We start from the raw sequence: 25544 nt of genomic DNA on the forward strand, positions 1-25544 counted from the left end.
TGCACAGAATAAGAAACTACCACGGTGATTATTTTATTGTTACTTGGCTTTTAATACCCGTGTTGTCTTTATTCGGAGCCCTCTTTTATTTCTGACATGAAAAGCAAACACATCACTGTCATTTGGCCGTATGACATTTCAAATGCTATAAATAAGAAATATGATACTGTCAAATTAGTGAGCAGACCGTGGACCGTGAACTTTCCGGCAATAATGTGAGGCTTACTGCAGTGCTGTGATCCTTCACACAACATTGCAATAAATATCATACAGTGATATATAAAACCAAACCATGAGCTTTTGATATTTGACAGCAGGTTTTGTGTAATGAAAATATAATTTCGGCCCGTGATAGGATTGTGAGGAAAAAATTGGTCCCGCCGCCAAACTAAGTTTCCGTTCCCTGTTTTACACAAACTCAGGAATACAGTGTGCGCGAGGGCTCGTTTGAACATGGTGATGGAACGGATAACATTCATCATTCAAGGTACCAAGTGTCTGCATACCAAGCGCATGCACTTTGACAATGACTTGGAGGGGAAAAAAAGTTGAGTAGTGTTGGCCTACCAAATATGTAATGGCAAGCTATTCTGCTTGGGCTTAATTAGAACCTTTCAAGGCTTCAAATCTTCAGCGGCACTTGAGTTCCCTCCATTCTAACACCAGGAATGAACTTCTCAAACACCGGTTGTTCACTTAAAGGTCAGGCAGAAAAGTACTTATCGTGTTTCCAAAATGTATGAAGCACTCGCATCAACTTGCTTAAAACATTTCCCGGGCTAAAAAGGTATACACTGAACGAGAGTTTGTCAAAGTATGCAAACTCTCCAAGTGCGTTTATCTTACTCTTTTGCTAGCTTTTGCATTTAATATTAGCGTTACGCGACAAAGACAACTTGACATCCGTTGAGTCAGTCATGCATGGATGTGATGGAGAGAATCCGGTCACTTTTCAAAATAAAATGTTTTTCAGCCTTGGATAATAAATAAACCGAAAGTACTGTACTTTTTTTTTTTTCTTCCTTTCTTTCATCTCTGCGGTCCGCCGTGGCCCGGTCCAAAGTGGTGGTTGGGGACGCCTGCTGTAAAATACTAAGGGCTGTTTCTCGTATTTTGAGTACCTTCCTTAATTGCATGTTACGAGCTACAACCAAAATATTAACTTGGAAAAATATTATAATACTAATATGAAAAAAAGTAAGTTACGTTTTGTGAAGACATGTTTAGACCCTGCTCTTTAATTGGATTTCATGTTATATGCTAGTGAGCATATGTTTGTATAGGTTTATGCTATAGGTAGAGTTGGTCACAGCTGCAGGCCTCTACACAGCTGTTTCCTCTGGTACTGTGTATTATTCTTTGTCTGTACTTGTCTTTGGCAGGTCAGAAGGCTCATACCCTAAACAAAGTGGGTCCTGCTCTTTGGCCCATATTTAGTACCGCCAATCCCTTGTCTCCTTTCATCTTCCGTTGTTTTGCTGTCTTGACAAGGCTGTGCCAAAGTTAACTCAATGGCAATTGTGTGCAGGAAAAGTTCTTCTGCCTGGCCCCTGTTTGCAATTGTTCTGACGTACTGAAAAATGGTTAGGCTTGAGGGTTTGTTTAATGAATATGCACACACAAGGTCAGCTGCAACATTTTGACCACTTCCACACAAAAAGTTGTATAACATTCAGGCTTTTCCAGCAAAATGTACTTTTACAGCAATGCTACGGTGTCTAAGTATACAGTAGTTGCATTATGTATATCACAATTAAATTCTAAACTTACATACAATATAGGCTGAGAACAGGTATTCAGAAGCGTTAATAAATTAAATCTGGCACGGCATGTAGTAAATACAGTTGTGTATATATATATTTTTTGAATTAGATTATTCATAAAATAGGGTTGGGCACCGAGAACCGGGCATCGAGTGGAACCAGGTCCTGTTCTTCCGAAACCGTTCAGATTTTTTCCCATGGATTTCCACAATGGCGGCGGCCGCTGGGACACCGCAGTGGCAGCAGTTGCCCTTCGCGTGGTCGGTGATCCTGCCCGGGCCACCCCGGCTGGCTCATTCGGCCGACGCCTAGCCATAGAACTGATGCGATGCATCTTTCATTCATTCATTCATTATCCATACCGCTTGTCCTCACAAGGGTCGCGGGTGCGATGCATCTTATGACTCAAAAGTCAGAATTGGCTAATGTCTAATAGCAACGTTGAGCCGGTTCAAAACACAAATGCACATATCCAGCTGATGTTTTGCTTATAGCATACGCAGCTGCAGCCTATACATAAATACTGTACATACAGATACATCCTATGGTTAAATAGACTGCCTAGATTGGATATACTTTCCTTGCTTGCCCTTAAAATGCAGCGTTGTGTTTGTTATATGTATATATTTTCTTTCTAAAGTAAGACAAGGTTAGCCCATCAATTGGTGTTGCATGCTTTCAGTAACAGCTGCATTATTGCATTGTCTTGAACCTCTCAAGAATAAAGCTCTTGTGAAAAATAATCCTAAATCATACAAAAAAAATTATATACAGGTTAAAAATGTCCCTTTAAATAATCCATGGTAAAGTTCCCAAATAGTAAAAAGTTCATTAAATTGAAGAACAGACAAGTTCATGTGATTCGTCCCAAAATAACTCCTTTTTTTTGTTGTTGTTAAGAATCGGAATCGAGAATCGTTAGGAACCGGAATCGAATCAAAGAACCGGAATCGGAACCCGAATCGTCGAAATTCAAACGATGCCCAACCCTATTCATAAAGTGACATTGCTACTACAGGTCTTGCATGATTTGCACATTTCCACATTTTACGATAATTGTAGTGCTTCGATACTGTTGGTGTTGGTTCATTTGATTTCCAACTACACGTACACGTACTTTTCCTGTGAACATTCTTACTTTACCATATTGTAGTGTTTCTTGTAGCAAAGCAGAAGGAGTTGAATGCAAGACAAAGTTAATTTTAATTCAGGATGTCATATTTTCCATTAATATGCATTAGCAATGGAAATCTTGATACAATTAGTGGCCCCTGTCTTTGCTGCTCACATTGAAACCAGAGGAAACAGCTGTGTATGTATGTATATGTTGTAGTGCAGACAGATGAGGGAGACCAAGCTCACATTTCCGACTCAACGGTCACATCTTTTGCCAGCAAAAACACGATTGACGTGATAATACAAACAAGTCTACTGATAAAGCAGAGACTGCAATCAACGGGGCAGGTTATTGGGTGTACTGGGACCCTTGCAATGTGGCCTCTTTCCCGAAAACATAATTAACACAGGGCCCTGAATGTTTTAATATCAGACAATGCCCAGGCTTACTGGCTTGGCAGCAGCATGTGTGAAGTCACTGGAATTTTGTTTTGAAAGGGACATATTTAGCTCCTCGATGCATTTACAGCTGGTCTAGTCATTTATTTCAAAAGCGCATGGCTAACAATTAACTGGGACAGAGCTTTGACACAAAAAATGATGCCTTTTTTGTGGGAACTACAGGAATACATCAATGACTGGATGTGCATGATGCAAGCACGGGTAAGAGAGTGGCTTCTTTTAATCCAAACAAAGTAACATTAGCTCTGCTGTGAATTTGCCCATGGTACAAATATATAAATAAAAGCAAAGGAAGAAGTCCACCAAACAAGCAAATGATATAGGTGATTGTCACCTTAGGGCGTTCTTCTTCTAAGTCATTACAAGAAAAAAAGAACCGCTGTAGCTGGGCCAATGTGGCTGTTTTTTTTCTGTATGGATACTATAATGTTAGTCTTTTTATGTTCACCTTCGCTACTCTTCACTAAGACTGTATTTTTGATGCATGTGCTGTGTGTTTATATATCGTCGCTGTACTGTGACAAACACGTATGTCCAATTTTAAACATATTTTGTTATTTTCACATTAATGCGATGTGTGTAACGTGGAAACACCATTCGCGTAAAAATAAGAAAAATGAAAACAAATGGACGACAGCGACGATATACTGTTCGGTACTTAAAAAAATGTTTCAAAAACATATTTTTCATCATTTTTAAAGTCACGAGAGTGAAACTCGGGTGTCTTCGCGCAGTCTGTCAACTGTGTTGGTGCCCTGTTGCTAAAACGTTGCTGCCGTAAAGAATTGTGGGTGATAGCCTTTCCTAAAGGTTGGTCAGGAGTAACCCTTTGCTAAAGGTGGCTTTAAGGTTGCATCCAGGCACCTTTCCTACACATTTTGGGAACCTGTCCTCTAAGTATTTCTGGGTCATCTCGCTTGGATAGGATGGAAAAGGAAATTTCCTAGGCAATAACAAGAATCTGAAGAGGCCCCTTCATCTCCCCAAATCAAGGGCTCCAATACCATGGTTAATATTCCGCTGCATCAATGTTCATCCAATGTGGGTGCTTGCTGTGTTCATTGTAATGGGTCGATTGTAAAGACACACGCACACACACAATCCCCACCACACTTTTTAATCTTACATTTTATTCCACGATGGTTGTTGCTGACGTCATTTTTCCCTAATTAACCTTGATCGCCACTATCTGTAACACGGCATAGCAGGCCGTGCTTAAAAAAAGCATGCTTGCTTCCTCAAAATTCAAATTAATAACTTTAGCTAGCGATTAGGTGAATTTAATGAACCAGGTTATTCTGATTGTTAGAGCAAGGTGAACTGTCTTTAATTAATTGCATACAGCGGCAAATGTTCTCCCTGTCCTGTTGTTTTTTTTTTTTTTCAGCACTTGTGTCATGCTTTGTATTTGATCATATGTGATTGATAGGTGTGTTTGTAGGTGCAGCTGTGCTACAAAAATCATTAGTGCATCCTATTGTCAATGATGATGAGCCTTAGAAAATCCTTTTAATCTGGACAATTATGCCACTATCGTCTTTAATCTTTGTGGTCCATGCACACCGTGAAATATGTGCTTTTCCTCCTTAAGTGTTCCACACTTGCACACATCCAATTTGCCACACCGTTTCTCCTCTCTGAATGACCACATGCATCTTTCCGTCCAACTCCGCTTGGCTAATGGTAATGACAGTTGTGTGTTTGTGAGTGTGTATCCCTGCCTCCCTGCAAGTGCAAATGCATTTAGATTTGCCTGCATGATCCGGGGTATGTCATAACACATAGCTTAAGCAGACAATCAACTATTTCCAGACCTGCAGCCAAATGACAGTTAGCTCATTAAGCTGTAGCAGTGAGTGTTGCTCTAATTTATCATGAAGCCGGATAAGTCTCCTCTTGCTGGATATGACCTTCACCTTACGGGAATACACGTGTATAAGGTGGTTATTTGAATTATTGTGAGTGACTGTGATGGCCTTGCAGCGTAGAATCAATGACAAGTAAACACTTCCATTTAATTATCAATTAAAGGCACTGGTGTGAATTTTGATTAGCATTTGGACCATGTTGTGCAAAAAGTCCTGAAGCGCGTCGTCTATATCACTGCCGTTACTTATTTCAGAGCTCCCGCGATAATCTGCGCGTCCGCCATTATGCTCGAAAAAATTCCGCGACACCCTCCGAGGGGTCACGACACCTTCACGTGTATATTCTGATGCATTTCATTGGTCAAGAGACCGAGAGTTAGATTAAAAAAAGAAAATGACGGAAGCGCTCTCCTGGCTTTAAGGGTAGAAAGACACAACAGTGCAGGAGGTAATGCGCTCCCGTCTTGAATTGCAGAGAAGATATTCATTTAGATTTCTGAGTTGTTTTTTTTTTTTTTTGTGTATGTGTGTGAATATTGATTAGTCTGTCCGAAAAGAAGGCGTGCAAGCCAAGCCATGACCTCCACAGAGTTTCACAGATGAGCTGAGTTTGGAACCTTTCTTTTTCAAAATGTTAGCTTTTACTTCACTTTGATAATATCTGTCTCATATTCATCATTTTGTGTCAAATCCCAGTGTTTTCAGTCTGCAACAAAAGTAAAGGAATTGATCTCACCATTCCAATACCTTTGGCAAGGGAGCGTATGCTTATTTGAGTCTTCCTCATACTATATTGGGTATGAATTATTTTAATTTGATTTAAATTGACATGGGTTATACTGTATGTTAATGTTGCTTGAATTGCTGAAATTGAAAAAAAAAAAGTCCAAAGAAGACCTGACTATTTGCTACTGTTGTTGTTTTTTTATCTCCCTAATGCATGACATTGTGAAAGCTTCCCTTGTTCAAGTGTATTCTTGTTGCAGACGTAAATCTAAATTAAGGTGCTTTAAAATCCAATTAATGATAAACACGATTCCCTATGGCTTTGACTCGCAGTAAAGAAGATCCTCTTGTGTATTGCATGCTAGTTACCACAATAAGGTTGAGTTATATGTATTTACCGTGGCAGTATATTGTTCATGCGCAAGTGAAACTGAAGCTGTGTCTCAACCAAGCTGTACTGTTCAGTTGTGCTTGCCGCGGTACAGTTTAGAACGGTTCATCTTGATCTGGCATGTGTTTCCACCGCAGGCTATGTAGTCGTCTTCATAGCAAGAGGACAGCATGCAGCTTGCCAATGAGTTAACCAAAGATGACGTGACCCGGTATAAGGCGGTTATTATCTGTATACTGTACAAGGAACACAATCTCTTAATTCCCCTTTATGTTGTTGTTTTTAAAATGCAATCTTGCTATTCTGTTCATACAGTCCATTGTAAAATTCTGTCAGCTGATCAATGGGTGGCAGAGTGTTGATTTTAGGGTGAACCGCACTGTACTGTGACTCCAATAGACGGGTGCTGGAACATTTTAGGATCCTTTTCAATCCAAGGCTAGCTGCACACCACAGGCAAATGCGACTCAGTCTGATTTGTTTTGCCCATATGCGACCGGAATCAGATTTTTTTATGACAGTCTCAACAGCTCAATTCCGATTTTTTTCAAATGCGACCTGGGCCACTTTCATATGTGATCCTAGATCAGATTTTTTGCAATGCGACCGCAGACTGTACCGCCAGGTCGCATATAACCGACATTGACGTCATCCTCAGCCCAAAATGCGCTCCGCGCGAGCAGAGTTAAAGTACTGCCAGCGGGGAGATTGAATTCGCAAAGTTGTTTTGAGTAACAGTATTGACTTTAATTTAATCTCACTTAAAACATGAAGCATAAAGTGGACATTTATGGGTGATAGTGGTAATTCAGCCACGGTTCAGATCGATTCATTTTGTTACACACGGTTACAACGTGACATCATCTTTAGTGACGACTCCGTGAAATTCATGAAATGAGATAGAAAAGCCTTGCCTCATAATTTCCGCCAAATACTGGATTTCTACCTCCTACCGAATCGCTTCACTGTAGAAATGCCCTAACACATTTACTTACATAAACACTACCTCGTGATCACTTCTTCTGCGCTTGCGGGTCACTTTGGAGACGCATGTGCTCACAACAAAAGAGAGACCGAGATCGCATTTGTAATATTACATGAATGCTTACATAAAAAAAATTGATTTTTTTTTTTTTTTTTTTTTTTTTTTCAAAAAATCCAAATTGACCTGCGGTATGAACCTAGCCAAAAAGATGCAGTACTGCACCCACTTGTACTGATTTATGTTGCCCAGTTCAAAAGGTTATTTTGCTCACCTATGCAATGTTTTCTTGTTTTTGTTTAGAGGGAGTGTGTGAAATCTGGCTGACCAGTGAAGACACAGGAGCTTATGGTCGAGACATTGGGACTGACCTGCCCACTCTACTGTGGAGGCTGGTTGAGGAGATTCCTGAAGGGGCCATGCTCAGGCTGGGGATGACCAACCCACCCTATATCCTGGAACATCTTGAGGTATGGAAAACCAAAAACATCAGTGCTCATTAATGGCAAGGCTACCAGGAACTATTCTATGAACTAAATTGTAATGTGCTAAAAAAAGGTATTGATGACTATAGAGCTGACTATAGAGATTTTTTTTGTCCTCTCCCCGTGGCTTATTTTGTTATCCCTTCTAGTGGACAAATATTGCTTTGTCTAGATTTAATAAACGGAATGCCTTTCTGTTTTGCTTAGCAAGCAGTATAGCTGCAAACCTCCATTCATTAGTGCAGTTCATTCTCCTCTCCCACTAATGAGTCAATTAAGGACCATTGTGTCCTCTTTAGTAGTCTCGTTTTATCAGTCATTATTGCCTTGCCTAATGGAACAATGGACATTGTTATCCCCTCTTTCTCTCGCCGTTCAGGCTGCTCTTCGCCATGTGTCTTGTCAGTCTGACTTACTATCATTGAAATCTCCCAATTTTCACTCTATCTGTCTTGAATTTCTTTTTTTTTTTTTATATGACTATTGTCTCTGTCAGTGGTAACATGTTGTCACAATTTTCAATAGGCAATAGGCTTACTAAACCCTGCTTTCAGACAACAAATTCCTTCTTGGGGCGGGCGGTAGGAAACCACTACATAAAAAAGGGTGTGGGCCCTGTGGGGGAGAGATTAATAAGTGAGTCTTATTTGTTGGAATAATTTGAATAAATGAAGACCGATAATTACTATAAATCAGTAATCCATGCTGTGGTCAAACAATGTTGCCATTTGTTAGGATTTGTTAAATTGTCAATAATGTCTAGACATGAATGTGGAAACGCAACAATATATGAATCCAACAAAGCCAAAGAATTTTGCTTACTTTACTTAATTCAAACATGTACTTAGGTTGCACATGATTAAAATGTAGTAAGCCGATGTAATTTTCCTGTGCTTTCCTCAAGAATAAACAAATTGTCGCTGTCCTGTGAAAAACAAGTATGTCTATTTTTCAAATTGTTCTTATTTTTACGTGAATTTCCACGTTACAAACATCACATTAACGTGCAAATAAAAAAAAAAATCAAAAATTGGATGTACGTGTTTCTCACAGGCCAGCGACGAAATGGTATGTGTTAGTTTAACACATTTTAATCATGTGCAACCAAAAAGCAAGTACTTTTTTTTCAGTTAACATTTACCAATGGTTTTAAGTATGTTCCACTCTCCACTCTGCAGCGAATGCCAAGTGGATGTGTTGACAAGAAGCGGGGTACACCGTAGCCACCTGTATTGTTACTAATTATTTGAAATGGCTAGCTGTTCCCCATGATAATTTTACACATTAAATCTAATTATTATTGATTATTTCCATTATTAATCATCTACAACCTTACATTCATTATATTGAAAATGATTCAAGCTTATTCTGATTGTTGTAGCATTGTTTCAACCTGCGTGTTGTATTTGCTCCATGACAACTAAAATCGCATTTATGTTCAAATATTCGGATGGTAATTTCTATCAACACGTTGACTTTCCGGTGCTAGCGGTGCAACCTATGATTATGGGATTGCTTGTTATTTCCAGAAAGCAGTTGTGCTTATCTTTTTAAGATTACGATCAATCTCTGAGGAAATGTATTTGGAAATGAGAGAAAATTAAAAAGGGAGAAAGAGATGACATGGAGGACTCAAACCGGGAGTTCTAACCTAGAAAAGAAAAAAGATTAGACTAGTAAAGGTCATAACATACAGTATATGCATTTGAATCAAACAATTAAGGCTGATTGGCTATCATAAACTGAAATGAGGACAGGACTTGGGGTAAAATGGGGATGAAGGCCCGGGGATAGATTTGAGGGGTAAAGAGGAGTGAGAACAGAGCTGTGGGATGTAGCAGTTGAGGTTGTAATTAACCAGGGGTTAATGGAGGTGGCTAATTGTCCCCCACATGTATAGGTAGGGTTTCTGCTTGGCTACATTACAATTAAAAACCACCCTCCTAATGATAGGGAATAACAATTAACCGATAATTAGAAATATGCTAGGATGACACACTAGCTTAGTCTGCGTGTGTGTATCTTAATAATCATTTCATATGCTAGCAACCCGTTTATTGTTAATGTCCATGCATCACATTGAATTATATCTTTTTTTTCTTTTAATTCCTCAGTCAATTAACCTACATAAGAAAAGATAAGAGTCATCCTCTTCAACTTATCTTCGCCTTTTGTTGCTCTTGTCCCCCATTTACCCTTTCTTCACTCAACTTCCACCCACACTTCACTTCTTGATTTGTTTCCCACCCACTTCCACAACCATGTTTCTTGACCTACTTGTAAACGCTACATTGACAACTATTTATTGGCACCAATGTATATTTTTTTTACTTCATGAGGGCGTGATTAGTACTGTCATGGTGCAAATAGCAGGCAGCGCGTTAGATAAGAGTTTAGCACATCCGCCTCACAGTTCTGAAGTTGAGGGTTCTGGCCTTCCTGTGTGCAATTGCTCACTGGGCTTCTGTGTTTTTAGCAGACTGCTATTCACCAAACGGGGAATTGGTGCATGCTTAAGAATCCATTTTGTTATTATGGAAGCGAAAAAGGGAGCCGTAGGAGGTACTGTATATCATGGCGAACATTTCATTGAGTAAACTTCTCGAAACTCTGAATGTACCCCTAAAGTCCAAGGCACATCACACATTTGGAGCTTACTAAATGGTCCGCCGTTCCGTGGCTAAATTCATCTTTTTCTTTCTTTTATCTTTGACATGTATTCTTTGTGATGAATTTTCGTTTATCTCGCTAACCCTTTAACCTTTTGGAAATTGACTAAAACTTTCCAATACATTACTTTAAACATCTCTTTCAAGGCTGCTTATCTTTCTGCAATGTGGGTCATATGTACACTGCAGTGACTGTTGGAGTTTTGTAGGTCTCGAGTCCATAAGCCCAATTAGCAATTTACAAAACAACTACTTACTCAATGTGTGTTTGTTTTATCTTTCAAGAAGGTATCCAATATAAGTAAAGACTCACACAAATCGATTGAATTTTATCGTCAGTTTTCTTCATCATCTCTGAAGTTCAGGAATCATACAATGATCAGATCTGGGCAGCTTTTCCATCCTCGCGAATGCTCTCACCAGAGATGGGCGAGGGCAGAAAAGGGGCGCGGTCTAACATGCAGCCGTCACATTTATACTGTCTTCAAAATCTAAACATAATGTGGGTTGGTCACCTCCCTGGCTGGCCCTGCCTATGGGGCTGATCTTCACCAGCTGGTCCCGTGCTCAGATCAGGGCACGCTGACTTTGAACTGATTATGCGATGTGTGATTCCCAATTTGGTTTTTGGTTAACCTGTTGGCTAATATAAAGCCATTCTTATAGATTCAGATCCTACATGACCTGTTTTGTAGTCTTTTTGACCGACACATGCATCCTCTCTCCCTCTTAACTGTTTGCAGTTGATAAATGTATCTCTTTTTTTTTAACCTATAAATGTTTACTTTTCTCCTAATTGCAATAGTTTACCCAGTTTCTACAGCTCCCTCCACGACGGCAGCAATCACAGCAATAACAATGGTTTGATAATGAAGGCCGTAAGTCGATCTAGTCGTCGTGTAGAGTGACGGCCAAATTACATCCTTTTCCCTTCTCATTTTAAAAAGAACAGCGCTTGTTCTGTAAAACATAATCGTGGCAAATGCTTGTGATTGAAAGAAGAAAATGTTGAGTAATCTCTTCTTCTGAAAAGTTCACCCTTCTAAGCACACTCACAAACATTTTTCTGTGCCCCGTCTCCCTCTGACACCCAAGAGCATGCAATTTCCTCTCACGTGCTGCCTTTTTCTTTTCTCTTTTTTTTTTCTGTCAGAAAACCTCGGTACCGTTTGCTGATTGGAGCAGTTACAGGCCGAGTCGCCTCTCGTGGTCCTCTGCTCTCTGATGTTTTAGTTGATTGCATTCAGCAATCAGTATTTCAATTTTAGCCGTTTTAAGTAAAATGCTACATTTTTGTTCCTCACTTTTCTGCCATTTTTAGCCATTCATCCCGTGGACCATTGAGCCACCTGCTAATAAATTGCTAAATGGCTGTCAAAGGTGCATCATTTTGTCCTTTGATCGTGTAAGGTGTCTGTGCACGTACATGATGATACCTGCGCGGCTGCTTTTGCAAGCCCGCGTGTGATTGAATCGAGCATGGTAGCAGCAAATGAGGTGTGAAAGTAGCCTCGTACGTAGCAATCAGCCAGGCTGAGATGAATAAAATTGCTCTTGTCCATTAAACATCCTCCTCAAAGCTCTTCTGAGTTTGACCAGAGAGCCAATAGATAGGCTGTACACACATGCCACACTAAGCGATGTGCAGGAGTGAGCTTATTCATTACTGCACAAGCTTCGAGGAGTTTACTTTACATTTAGTTATGCTTTATTTAACAAACTCTCACAGTTCCAAGACACCTACTGCTTAACAACATTCCTTCAAATGATTACTAATGCCATGTTTCAACATTTTTTTTTCCTATGAATGCTTAGTTTCTAAACTATGAGATGATAGCATCCCCTTGATCCAAAGAAACATTGGTCCTACATGCAAGCATTAAAAAAATTGCAACACTGTGATCCAGAGATAAGGTGTAAACGCAGGAATTTTAATTTTGATGTTGAATTATAGTACCAAACATGCAATCTGAAAACTGGGTTTGACAATATACTTTCACATCTTGCATAACAAAAAATGTCTTCAAATTTGACAGGCATATCAAATTTGGTTTTCCCGTGACATTATCAATGTGTTAGTTCTCAACAAAATTATGTTTAATCTTTGTAGGAGTACTGCTGGAAAAAAAAGAAACTTCACTCTATCAAAAATTATAGACAGAAGTTGTAGACGAATTAAATGACTTCCTGACAAGCAAAAAAAAAAAGATAAATAAATTAATGGCTCGTCTTGATATCTTCTTTGTACTTCTTCTCATCTGTATTAAGAAACTGCCTTTTAATTGGTACAATAGCTCTTTTTTTTTTACTTGTTTGACTAGACCAGATTTTCCTAAACCTTTTAAACTGGATTCTTCTCTCCCAAATAAATGAAAATATATTATGTGTTACTGACATACCGTGTCCACATAAATTCGTTATAAATATATTTGTATTTTTACAACATTCGATCAAAAAAACATCGGTTTGTCAATCGAAACTGACCCCGAGATTGACACTGTTGTGTTGTTAACACTTCAAGATTTTGCCAAAGGAAGCTAAACAAAAACATTCCAACATCTCACCGTGAGATCGCAAATGACATGAACGCTTACAACAAGGGTGTCAACGTCAAATGGACGGAGGGCCAAATAAAATAATTTGCGACAAGCCGAGGGCCGGACTGATAAAATGTTCATTGGAATTTTTTTAAATGTCCAGATTGGATCGGGTCCTTCGCGCCTGCTGATGATGTCACGCTTTATATTTCTGTAATATATTTCTTTGCCTCTATATTAGTCAACCCCCTGGCTGTTGTGTTTTTATCTTCGGAGTTACTAAATAAAAAATAAAATAAAGTACATTACTGCTACTTTTGCGAGGCAGCTCGTACATCACTTTCGTTTGCGTTTCTCCTGCCAAACTGGAAACAATTTTCTGGTTGACTCGGGCTGCAAGATTGTATGAACAGTACATAATTTGAAGAAAAACGGAGAGGGTCATATGATTGGTGTGATGTCTCCATCCGACTATTTTAGAGTGGCAAGGTATGAATGTGGGTGCTCCTGTCAGAAAACACAGGCCCGTATTCCACTTGACACGTCTATTTATTGTGGTCTGCAACAACACAGACAAAGAATAACCTAGCAACATCATCCAATGCATGTCCTTCATTTGTTAACAATATGCCTAAACATTACAATTCACTGTATTAAGCAATTAAACAGCCAAACAATACATACAATACACATTCACACGTTTCATCACTAGAATAGTTAGCATACTAGCCGAAATACCTCTCACCTTCACACTGAGACATGCACACAAGCAAACTACATAAGCACACACTTAGACGCCACTCGTTCACGACCATTTTAATTTTAATGAAGCCTTTGGGGGCCTTTTCACATTAGCAGCTTAATGTTGCATTGTGCGAGGGACCCCACACCAAATGAAGCCCCACAGTAAAACTGTTCTCATATGTTTCTAAATTATGACCACAGCCTTCCTGCGTAGTCTTTTGTTTTCTGAATGATGGTAATCAATTTTAAGGGTTTCTGGAGACCATAATTCGCTACGGTTGTTGGAGATTGCAAATGTTCAGTTTCTTTTCAATATGATTATAGACTATTATGAGCAAAACAACACCTTAAGAATGCATTTGGTGAACACAGACTTTTAGCAGGATGACTGTCGTCTACTGTTTTAACAAGCCACAGAATAGCTTGCTAATGTGCAATTTCCTGTCTATAGTTTGCTCCACCTCAGTAAACACTGTAGATGAAGGCAGAGGTGCGCCTCATGCTTCTGAGCAGTTTGGTGCAGACACTTTTCTTCTTTGTCTAGAAAGTGTTTTAATTGGCCCAATTTCTTTTTCTTCACTTGGCTGCAGCTAGTTTTTATCATCCTGCTGATAGTGTGGCTAAACTCATGGGTTGTACTTTTATCATCCTGGCCTTAGACTAATATGCTCACTTATGAAGTAACCTTTAGTCTACCAAGTCTAAATTTATGATATCATGACAGCTGTTGGAACACACCTAATTAAGTGATATCATATATTAAATAATTCATTTTTCCACTTAAAAGATTTTTTTTTTTTTTAAAACTGAATTAGGCTTTTCGTTTATTTCTTCTGCATAAACGATATTAGCCAGTCACTAATAACAGATGACAGCGATTTAAAACAAAAAACCAACAACATTTTTTATGACAATCCATCTATTGTAACCGCTGTGTGAGGTGCTGCATGCTGCCGTTATCCTCTAGGGAAAATTAAGTGCAATTCTTGAGATGTAGAATATCATAAGAAGCTTGATTTCTCTTGGCTGCTCCTGAATGCAGTTCCCACCAACTGGGATTTGAATTACTGTCCTGGGAACAGATTGTAGAATATTTTTCCCTCAGACTCCCCTGGGTATACCCACTTAATACAACTTGTGGGTTTGTGTATCGGTGTTTATGCTTCACCAATATACTGTATGAGGTGTGCCAGTAAAGTTCCAGGGCTAATGTCACAAAATAAATGTTTCAACCCAAACTACAAAGTACTACTTTTCCTCGCCAGTGTGGGCTTAAGGATCAACCATCACTTCCACAAAGAGATCCTGTGGCGTTTGTTTCATTCACGGACAATTTTGAGGCTTTGTCACCATGACAACACGCCTTCTCCACGTATGATGTCATCTCGTCAATGGTCCATACAGCCCTCACCCACCTGGAAAAAAGATCTTCTATGTCCGTCCGGCTGCTCTTGCTGGATTTCTCCTCTGCCTTCAACACAATTATTCCAGAGAACCTGGTGCAAATGCTGAACAATCATGGGCTGAGTCCATCAATGGGGAACTACCACCTGGACTCCATGACCGTCAGAACTAACTCCCCCCAAGGCTCTGTGCTAAACCCCCTCCTGTTCACACTACTGACCTATGGCTGCTCTGCGAAATCCCTGAGATGTCATATAGTGAAGTTTGGGGACGATATAGCGGAAGTAGGGACTCATCAAGAAAAACAATGAGTGCGTCATGACTTGTGTGTCATAGCATTCCAGCGACGCGGCAACCAATCATGGTGGAGGGTGGATCTAATCTCGGAGGCTACTTATTTTCTGCTCCATTTGATTCGCTAGCATCAGCATTGGAAACCATCGCTACCAAGTCTATTTGTTCAACGCAAGATATCGGGTTATTCAAACGGATGTTAGAATTACAACTCACTGAAAATCATAGTGTTCATGACTGAGGTATTTTGTTTCTAATGGAAACTTGGTTTAATCCGAGGATAATCAATGCTAGCCTGTAACTAGCCGACCCTCGTCTTAAAAGAAAAGCTGAGAGGCATATGAATATAGACCCACTAACTGCTTTAATTCCTACAGCAATACCTGATTCGGGTGTACAGTACCATAAATCCCCTCAAATGAAAGATGAAAGTGTACAAATAAAGCACATCTTGTTCGTTTCATGGGGAATCCAGTGTGGTGGTGTTTATGTCCAAAAGATGACAATTGTGTGTGTTCATGTCTCGTGAATGACAAGATGACGAAGTTAACAGTCATACATGAGCTGAGCTCATTCACACAGATATCATTAGGTAAAAGATGATAACACACATAATCATTACTCTATTCTCCTGAAATAATCTCGTCTCAGTTTATTACTTCCTCAATGTGAAATTTAGGCTTGTGTAGTTTAACACAAAGCTGATGTATTTGCCGGGGACCATGACTTATTCTGTTGTATGAATGGCAACAGATGGATGCACAGGTTGGTTGTACGTATTGCCATCCATGTGAAGATAAGTTATTATGCCTGCCATTATATGCCACTGCCATAGATAGAAAAAACATAACAATTGAAATAATAGTAATAATAGTAATTAACAATAATGCTGAGTATACACGTTCAAGTTTAACTCCTTTTTTTAACTCACCAAACCAAATTGGAAAGCGTGATCACAAAACAGAGAATCGAACTGAACCGTAGATTTTGTGTACCGTTCCACCCCTATCTATGTATATGTATTTGTACGTTGTATATATTATCTCACTTTTGACATTTTCAGAAAATGTACAGGAAAATCAACATTAGATTTCAAGTCAAAACCAAGATAACCATGCCATAGAATTCTGAGCTCCTCACCAAATAAATCCTAAAAAATATTTTACTCATATGATTTTACCAAAGAATGAAACATTGTAATAAACAAATGTACCGCTGGCATTGCAATAGCATGGAAGCTTCAGTAATCTTTGTTTTTGTCACTCGTTGGAAGAGAGTGAAGACAGATTTTTTAATTGAAAATCAAAGTAAACTGTACCATTTTATCTGTTATGCAAGCCAGGGAACATGTCCAGAAAGGCCATGGTTCAGGAAGCAACCGTCAAAATCCCCAAAGAGAATCTTCCAAAGAAAACAAGACCACAGTATGTTTTATTTTTGTGAAATAGAGGAGAGACATATAAAACTTAATGTGTGACTCTTCTGAGCTCTTTCAACCTAGTCTTCCCCCCCACACACATACGGTATATATTCCTTTCAGTGCTATCTGATTTTAAGGGGCTAGTTATCAGATCCTTTGAGCTAAGCCAGTTGAGATAGAACCTTTTTGATTTGTGTGTCTATCAGGACTGATATAGAAAAGATGAAAGGATTTTGTGTCTCGCTTGTGTGAACGAGAGCGATAGGCTTCATGGGGGGGAGGGAAAAAGTGACACAATGTTGTTACTTTTGTTAAACTGATAATCAGAGCAAATCCACAAAAAATGTACTTGTATCCCAATTTAACGGAAAAATCTCATCAGCCCACGAGGTGATGTTTGAATGTGCTGTCGTTATCATAATTTTCTCTGTGGACTCACTAAAGTGTCCGTGAGCACTAAAAAGGCCGGCGCTCTGCGGGGATCGCTAACGACAGAGATCATATCAGGGTGGTGGATAATGATTGGAGGATGGGATGCACTCTGTCAGACGCGCACGATAAATGGCTCATGTGAATGAAAAGTCCTCCCCTTATAGATTAATCCCACAGTTGCCTTCAGCAGTGCCCTGCTTCTCCAACTATCACGTTTAGACCTCAATCGCCGCCGGTACTCACTTGCACACACACTTTTGTCATCTGGGAGTTATTCTTGATAGGGAATGTAGACTGCAACATATTGCTGTACCTAATAATATATGCTTCTTGCATACTAAAACGACACTATGGTGCACACAGCCACGCAGAAGCAAGGAGTTTACACACATGGATCCAGTATATACCCTGGTATCGTTTGCTGACCTACAGACAGATGACCCTATCCTTGTCAAAGTAATTGACAGCTCACTAAGCTCAGTTCACAAGTGCTAAAGGCGACAGTATGCCATCATCCCACTGCGTGTACTACGACCTGTAAGTACTAATTACACTCACAGTGGACATGCATGTCACGGCATTATTGGACCTAAAATGGTTTCTTTGACTTGTTTTTGTGGTTTCGTTGGTTTCTTTTACTTTTTTTTTTTGTCTGACTGACTCTTTGACATTCTTTTTTTTTTTTATGTTTTGTTATTTGGTGGGAGGTAGGGGGGTAGTTTAGTTGCTCTTGATAAAGTATTACTGAAAAATTTAAAAAACACGCTTTAATGTATTTTTTTGGTATTCATATAATGTATTCATTCTCCCTGGGTTATTGTGGAACCGCTGTTATACCAGCTATTCACCGTTTGCTTTTCTTTTTATATAGTTTGTAAAGCAAGGGCTTCAGTGATGCTCTGATTTATTTGATTACTTTTGAGGCACACGTCAGCAGTTACAAGGAGTTTTGCGTAACGTGGCTGTCGTCCTTAATGTGACTTTGGTTGAGCATTGAAACCCATTTGATATTGCTTTCTTCTCATGTCCTTCTCTTAATAATGTTAAAACTGCTCTTTTTGTAATTTATATGTGTCTAACTTTTGTGAGGTAAAACTAAGGTCTCGCACTATGGTGGTTTAGCTCCAAAATATATGTATTTTCACATTTTGGTATGATCTGTAGAGGTTCCACTGGACGACTTATAGCACCATATTTATTTTGCTTTTTGCAAATAAGAATAGGAGGTATTTCTTGATTCCAGATACCAGTATTTCATGTCAAACCACACTGAAAAAAATGTTGTGTTGAATTGACTTTAATATTATTTCATCTTTTTTATTTCATTTATTTCATACACGAAATAAAAGCATCTGGATCCGAATACATTTTTTACAAAATTAAATTGAGTATTTTTTTTTTTTTTAATGTAAAGCTGCGGTGTTTCTTTTGGTTTGTTAATGAGTGGAAAGAGATACTGAAAACAATACTGGATGCCTGACATGCTTTGAAATGCCACAAAGAAATAACAGAGGTTTTTTTTTTCCCGCAATAATATGTGCTACTTTACGCATTCTTATGTCATAAAATACATTTCATGAATTTCTTATTCTCTCTTATTTCTTTATATTGCTGCATATTCAATATTTTCATTTTTCAGTGCTCAGATGATATTTTGGTCTGGTGGACCATATTAACGGCGGGCTGTTTGTCTAAAATATTGGATGTTTTTTTTTTTTTTTTTTTACTAAGAATTAAAATTAATGTTGTTGAGGTTGCTTGTTTGTAGATGATTAGTCGGTCTTCTGACATTGTAAAACTTAGTTCAGATTCTAACTAATAATCACTTCAATCGTCTAAACAGAGTAGTTTGGGAGGGCTTTGAAATAAAACATACTGATTGTCAGTCTGCCATACAGTATAAGAGCAAACATTATCTTATGATGCTCAAATTGTTTTTCTTTGACCCACCCCCTCTCTCTCTCTTTCTCTCTCTCGCACTCTCTCTCTCACATACACACACACACACACAAACACACACATTCTCTCACACTTGTAGCAAGCTGATTTTTGTCACCAATCAAGCGCCTTTTTTTCCAACCAAATTAATTCTTTCTAATTTGGAGCTTGCAGTGGTCAACCCCCTGCGGTGCACTGTGACTGAGCTCTGTGTGTCTCTGCGCGTAGACGTGTGAGCGTCGACATTCACACGTCTGCATTTGTCTGTGCATGAAGTAGGAACCTTCTTCAATAGATCTTAATGAGAAGACGGACTGCAATCAGCGCATTCTTGTAGGAAATCATTAAATCATTTCATTCTCCCCTCTCCTTTTCTCTCACCCCTTCTTGTGGTGATTAGCATGCTAATGATACCACCTTGATTATGTCCATCAGACAAATTTGACATCTGTGCTCTCTCCAGCCTTTTAGGTGTGGAAATTATAGTTAAAAAAAATGTAATAGCCCTGCTAACTCTCCTAATTAATATGGCATATTAAAAAGCATGTTATTGCTACAAAAAAAAAACAACCACATAAAAACACTTGTTTTCATGAACGATCCCAAATACTGTTGCTTTTGGTTGTACAGGAACTTTTTTTCATAAATTCATTTTTATCAAATAAAAATGTGGTCTGTCAGCGCTTTATTACGAGTTGAAACACAGCAATGTGGGACTTGAAGCTTTTTGAAGTGCTTTATTGCACAAAGTATTTCATTCGAAGCCTGCAGATATTTTCGCTTTGTCGGGTTTAAAGGACTATAAGGCATAAAAGCAACAAAAAATGCATGTATGCCTTTGTGGAATAGCAAGTTTGGAAAAAAGTAACGTTTTGTGTGTCTGTGCAGATACATAGCAAACAAAACGCTTTTCACCATAAGTAAATACATGAATACATTTGTATGGCTCACAAGTTGTTTTTAGACCCTGCAACATTTACCAAATGTTACCATTCCTTCCTTGTCTCTCCTGTGCCCCTTTAGGAGATGGCGAAAATATTGAATCATCCGCGTGTCTATGCCTTCCTTCACGTTCCTGTGCAGTCAGCCTCAGACAGCGTACTCATGGACATGAAGAGAGAGTATTGCATTGATGACTTCAGAAGAGTGGTTGACTTCTTGAAAGAGCGGTAAGGCAAGCCGTTGACCTTTAGTGGACTGGTGGTTTTGAAGGGAGACATGACCTTAATGATGTGTTCATCTTCCAGCAATGCTGCTGCCTGTTACATCTTTTAAGATTGGTTTTTAAATCTTCAAGAAAAGACTTTCTGACTTTGCTCAAATGTATCTTGCTGTTTGCTTGTAGTTTGTGTTGGCAATCTTTGTGCGTTTAGCACCTGATTTAAAAAGACAACCATTCGTCACACAGTCCCCTCGAGGTTTGCAGGCGACTGCCCTGCAGGTGCATCATGGGAATAAACCAAGCATTGTATACACAACTCTGGAGGAGGAGAGTATAACTGCATCTACATAAAACAAAAGCATGAAAAATATTCAGAATGTGCAAATAGTGTCTCATCTGACAGCAAAATTTTTTTTCTTACCACTCTAACAATATCGCACATACTAAATGCCATCTTATCTTCTAACACTCTGCTCTTTTGTTCATACTTTGCTCAGATTTGTTTTTTTTATTCCTGGAGTTAAGTTTATTCCTTTTATTATATTTCCCTTTGATAATGCTATTCTTAGCTGTGTGAAGGAAACACATTTCACCGCTGCATTACCACTGTTTCTGCGCTGCATGTGACAGTACAACTCTTGAATCTTAATTTGACAACAATTTCCCCTTCAAACCTTCCTTCCTAGCATGAAAATATTTCTGTAAAACTGGATTCCCCCTTGTGGCATTGTGCACAAAGTAAAATATAAGCACACTGTCCATATGTATGTAAAATAATCAGTTTGACTCTGATTGATTGTTGCTGTGCTCAAATATCTATAAGATAATACAACACGAAGAGATTCATATGAAAACGAGATTATACGAAAATGCGTTTATGGCTCAAATCTGGCTCAAATCTCTTCATATTACAGAATGATTTAGGAGTAAAATGTGTATAGTATATGCAAGGATGTTATTGCTGTTGCCAGATGATAACCTCTTATCCTTAAGTAAGGCTTTCCCAGGAATTAAATGGCAAGCATGCATGTTTTCAGATAAGCAGTCTATGAGGTATTTGTGGTTCAACACAGTGTTTAGTTGACGAATATTACATTGCCATTCTGTCTGTTTGCTTTTATCTTTTGTCTGACTTATTCTGCCGTTGCAGATTAAATGCGTTAAGGCAGATATAGCTTGCCCTAAACAGGTGAAATCCATTTATTTTACAATTCAGTGCATGTATAGACAGTATGTAACTTTTTTGTAGGTCAACAATAGGCTTAAATACAAGCTGGAAGGTACAGCAAACAACACATAAGAGATTGATATTGACATCTTGGATCACTATATTACAAGTATTTTAGTTAGATTCATTTTATTGTTATTATTGAGCACCCTTCTATTTTCACCATGCAGCATGGTTGAGTATGAAACACAATTTTGGCCTTTACATTATGAAGAGTCCCAAGGTATCCGACCCGCCCACTTTTCAGAAACTGTTTTGGGTTAAAAAAGTACGGTTTGGTTGAGTGATTCTTCAAAAAAAGAGGCTCCCAGATTTTGATTGCCATTCTCACCTCAAGGTTCCTGTCAAACTAAACATCAAACAAATATGTTTATTTGAAACAACGACATACACCAGAGGCACACGGGCTAACAATTAGAATCCGTTTGGCGGTTTTGTTAAAGCAACGGATATCCGAACATAAACATTGCTTTGATATTTGTAGCCAGATAACATATATACCAGAATACTTTAAGCAGCACAATGTGCATTGCAGGACCATCCATCCATCCATCCATTATCTATACCGCTTCTCCTCACAAGGGTCGCGGGCGTGCTGGAGCCTATCCCAGCAGTCTTCGAGCAGTAGGCGGGGGACACCCTGAATTGGTTGCCAGCCAATCACAGGGCACACAGAGATGTGCATGTTTTTTTTTTGGAATGTGGGAGGAAACCGGAGCACCCGGCGAAAACCCACGCAGGCACGGGGAGAACATGCAAACTCCACACAGGGGGTCGGGATCGAACCCACGACCTATGAACTGTGAGGCGGACGTGCTAACCATTCGACCACAGTGCCGCCCATCGCAGGACCAAGCGTGACAAAAAATGTTCAACTATTTTTAATTACATTTAAGTGATTATTGTAGGTTTATGTAAAGTACAATATTATATCGTTAGTTTTTTTTTTTTTTTTTTAACTTATAAACATATTTTGTTTTTTGATGGGGCGGGTGGCTGGAACGGATTAATGGCCTTTCCATTAATTTCCATGGGAAAATGATTTGAGAAACAAGTGTTTGCGTTTACAAGTGTACTCACTGAACAAATTTGTACTCATGGCACTACTGTACATTTTTTAAATATAAACATAAGCGTTCAATCATTTTCAGCAGCATGTCTTCTGCTTAAAGCACTATCATCAGTCATCCAAATTGTAGATGTATTTTTTTTTTCAAATACTGTTTATCCTCACTATTAATGCTTTTGTGGATTTCTTACGTAATCCATATTGTATTTATTTTTTCCTACTTGCACTGTTTTACCATGCAGTCCTTGGTTTGGCTTCAGTGAATAAAGCAATTTGGTAACATTCCAAAATGTTATGTAAAATAAATCTTGACCCATCTGGACTTTGCAGTTTACAGTTTATCAACCTCAACTTTGAACCATTATTTGGTATTGGGTGTGTTAAACGTCATGGTTGACATGTTTACAGTCCCATATTTCGCTTTAGAATTTATGTTAGGTTTAAAGTTTCCTTCTGCCGTGTCAGTACTATAGCACATTTTTCTCTTTTTCCGTCCTTCTGTCAAGCTGGTCTTTAAGTTTTGTAGGCGTCTGATTGGTCACAGTCTGTCTTTCACTGGGGCTCAAGACTTAACAATTCTATTTTTTTCTGCTCAGTACTGATGCCCCTTTAACATTGACTCTTGTCTCGGTGTGTTGATTTGTGTCTTAGGGAATTGTTTGGCCTAGTAGAGCTCTCGTCCACTGTCTCCAGTTGTTGTTTTAGTGTTCGGATGAAATTCAACACAGTGACACTAATCCTAAAGGGCCGTGACAAATGTCTAAGGAGACGCACACAAGCTTACCACACTCAGTGCATCTCATCAGAAGATCTTGTTTATACTGGCGGACTACCCCGCTGTGCGAGTCGTCTTTGTATATATTTATGCACAGTCAGTCCGTTGCTGGCTTCTGTTACCTAAACATAATGTTGGTTAAGTAAACTTAGTGCCGGTACTCATCTCGTAGTTGGCCCAATTTAGCTGGAGCGGTAATAACTGGGATGCACCTCTATGTCTGGGAGAGAGGCCAGGACAAGCCAAAACATACGCCCGCTATGTTGGATGGCGTGAGAGTTTTTGTGTTTGTGTGTGTGTGTGTGTGTGTGTCTTTGCACTTCTCTCAACTCAATTTTATTTGTCTCGACTTTGGTGCAATTTATTCTCAGAGAGCGTAGTGCTATAGTTTGAATTTGGTTTGTATCTGGTATTGGTTTGTCTCTTGATGTTTGGGTTTTTACTAGGACTTGTGAAACATATTAGTAGGGGAAAAGTTAGTGTACAATAAAAAGTCACAAAACAATGACGGAGACTAGCAGGGATGTACCAAAAATTCACACATTTTCAACTAAAAATGGCCCAAATGTACACTTTCCGTTTTGGTCTGAAAGACTTTTGTCACCAAAACAACATGACAGAAACAGGATGTTGTGAAGATGCAAGCAAAAATCGTTAAAGGGGATCTCAACCCAAACATTTTTTTCAAGAATATGTTCTATGTAGGCCCACTTTTTAAAACAATGCATTCTGATTAATATTGCATTTGTGGAATATGAGTTAAGCAGCAAAATATAGCCATCTCAGTGGTCGGCCATTTTGTCACTTCTGTCGACTGAAAATGACATCACAGGTTTTCAGAGATCGGATAACGACCAATCAGGGCTCAACTTCAGAAAACAGGTGAGCTCCGATTGGTCGTTACCTGAGCCCTGAGTAGTTGTGATGTCATTTTCAGTCGACAGAAGTGACAAAATGGCCGCCCCTGGAGATGGCTAAAACGGGTGGATTTTGCTGCTTAACTCATATTCCACAAACGCAATATTAATCAGAATGCCGTGTTTCAACTAGTGGGCCTGCATAGAACATTTTCTTGAAATAAATATGTTTGGGTTGGCTTCCACTTTAAGCAAGTACTTGATGGGGTTAAACGTGAGAAAGCCCGGTCTCTTGTCGCCAATTGCTAGTAGGCAGGGGATAGCGTTGCGTCACGCCACCGTGGCCACCCACGATTCCATCTTGATGGGTCACGTATGCCCCGACGGGAGTGCTGTGGGCAGCGTGGAAATGAACCCCAAATTTCCCTGCCGCGGCAGCCGGCCATTGGCCTGGGTAGAGAAAGTTGTCTGGCTGCTGAGGACTACCTCTCCAGTGACCTGGAAAGTGCGCACATTGCTCTGAATAAGCAGGGATCTCGCACTGAGCCTGTATGCGTGTATTCACCGCCAATTGGCTCTCCAAAGTCTTCACTTGATGAGCCGCACTCATAAGAGAGTGATGAAGGAAGCCCTATTTCATGTTTCACTGCATTCACGGTTTTTATCCTAACACTGTACACCACTAACGATGACATAGAACTGGTGTCCCACTTTGAAAGTTCTTGAAAAATCAATTGAATCTGTAGTTCACAAAGACTCTTCCAAAGGTTTTAGGTGAGTGGCGTCATTTTGAAATCCAAATGCCCGTATTTCTCTTATGTTTTTCTATGTTCCTGCCTTGTTTGAAGCGAATTGTTCGACGTAGGCTTCAGCGGATAAGCGGATTCAGGATATGCGCTTCGGACAATGAATGAATGAATGGTCGACGTGCAGACAGATTTTTTTAGACTGACTCTTTGAGAGTAGCAGCGGCGCTGAATGTTCTCCATTTTTAAACAATCCATCTCATCATGGGCAATTAACTACTCAGAATTGTAGGTATTCTGATAGATCTTATGTGCGAGAGTAGTTCATATCACGTGATCACTATTACGAATAGCAAATTCAAAACTTAAAAAAAAATAAAAATATGGACATGAGCCTTGAACCAACAACCCCAATCCTATCAAGTTCATTAGACTTTAAATTGATTTACTCCTGACTCAGATTATCTTCGATTAGG

At 39.2% G+C, this 25544-nt stretch overlaps 1 protein-coding gene across 1 annotated transcript in view; it reads left to right on the forward strand.

The window, feature by feature from the left end:
- The window catches only part of cdkal1 (CDK5 regulatory subunit associated protein 1-like 1), a 209470-nt gene that overhangs the window by 114544 nt on the left and 69382 nt on the right, over positions 1-25544 (forward strand). Inside the window, exons 9-10 of the mRNA XM_086037970.1 lie at positions 7612-7778; positions 20255-20400. Of these exons, the coding sequence (XP_085894096.1) occupies positions 7612-7778; positions 20255-20400 (313 nt within the window). The remainder of the gene's footprint in view (positions 1-7611; positions 7779-20254; positions 20401-25544) is intronic.

Source organism: Filicampus tigris, chromosome 8 (assembly GCF_054856515.1).
Source record: "Filicampus tigris isolate MCC_2025a chromosome 8, RoL_Ftig_1.0, whole genome shotgun sequence".
NCBI classification, from domain to species: domain Eukaryota; kingdom Metazoa; phylum Chordata; class Actinopteri; order Syngnathiformes; family Syngnathidae; genus Filicampus; species Filicampus tigris.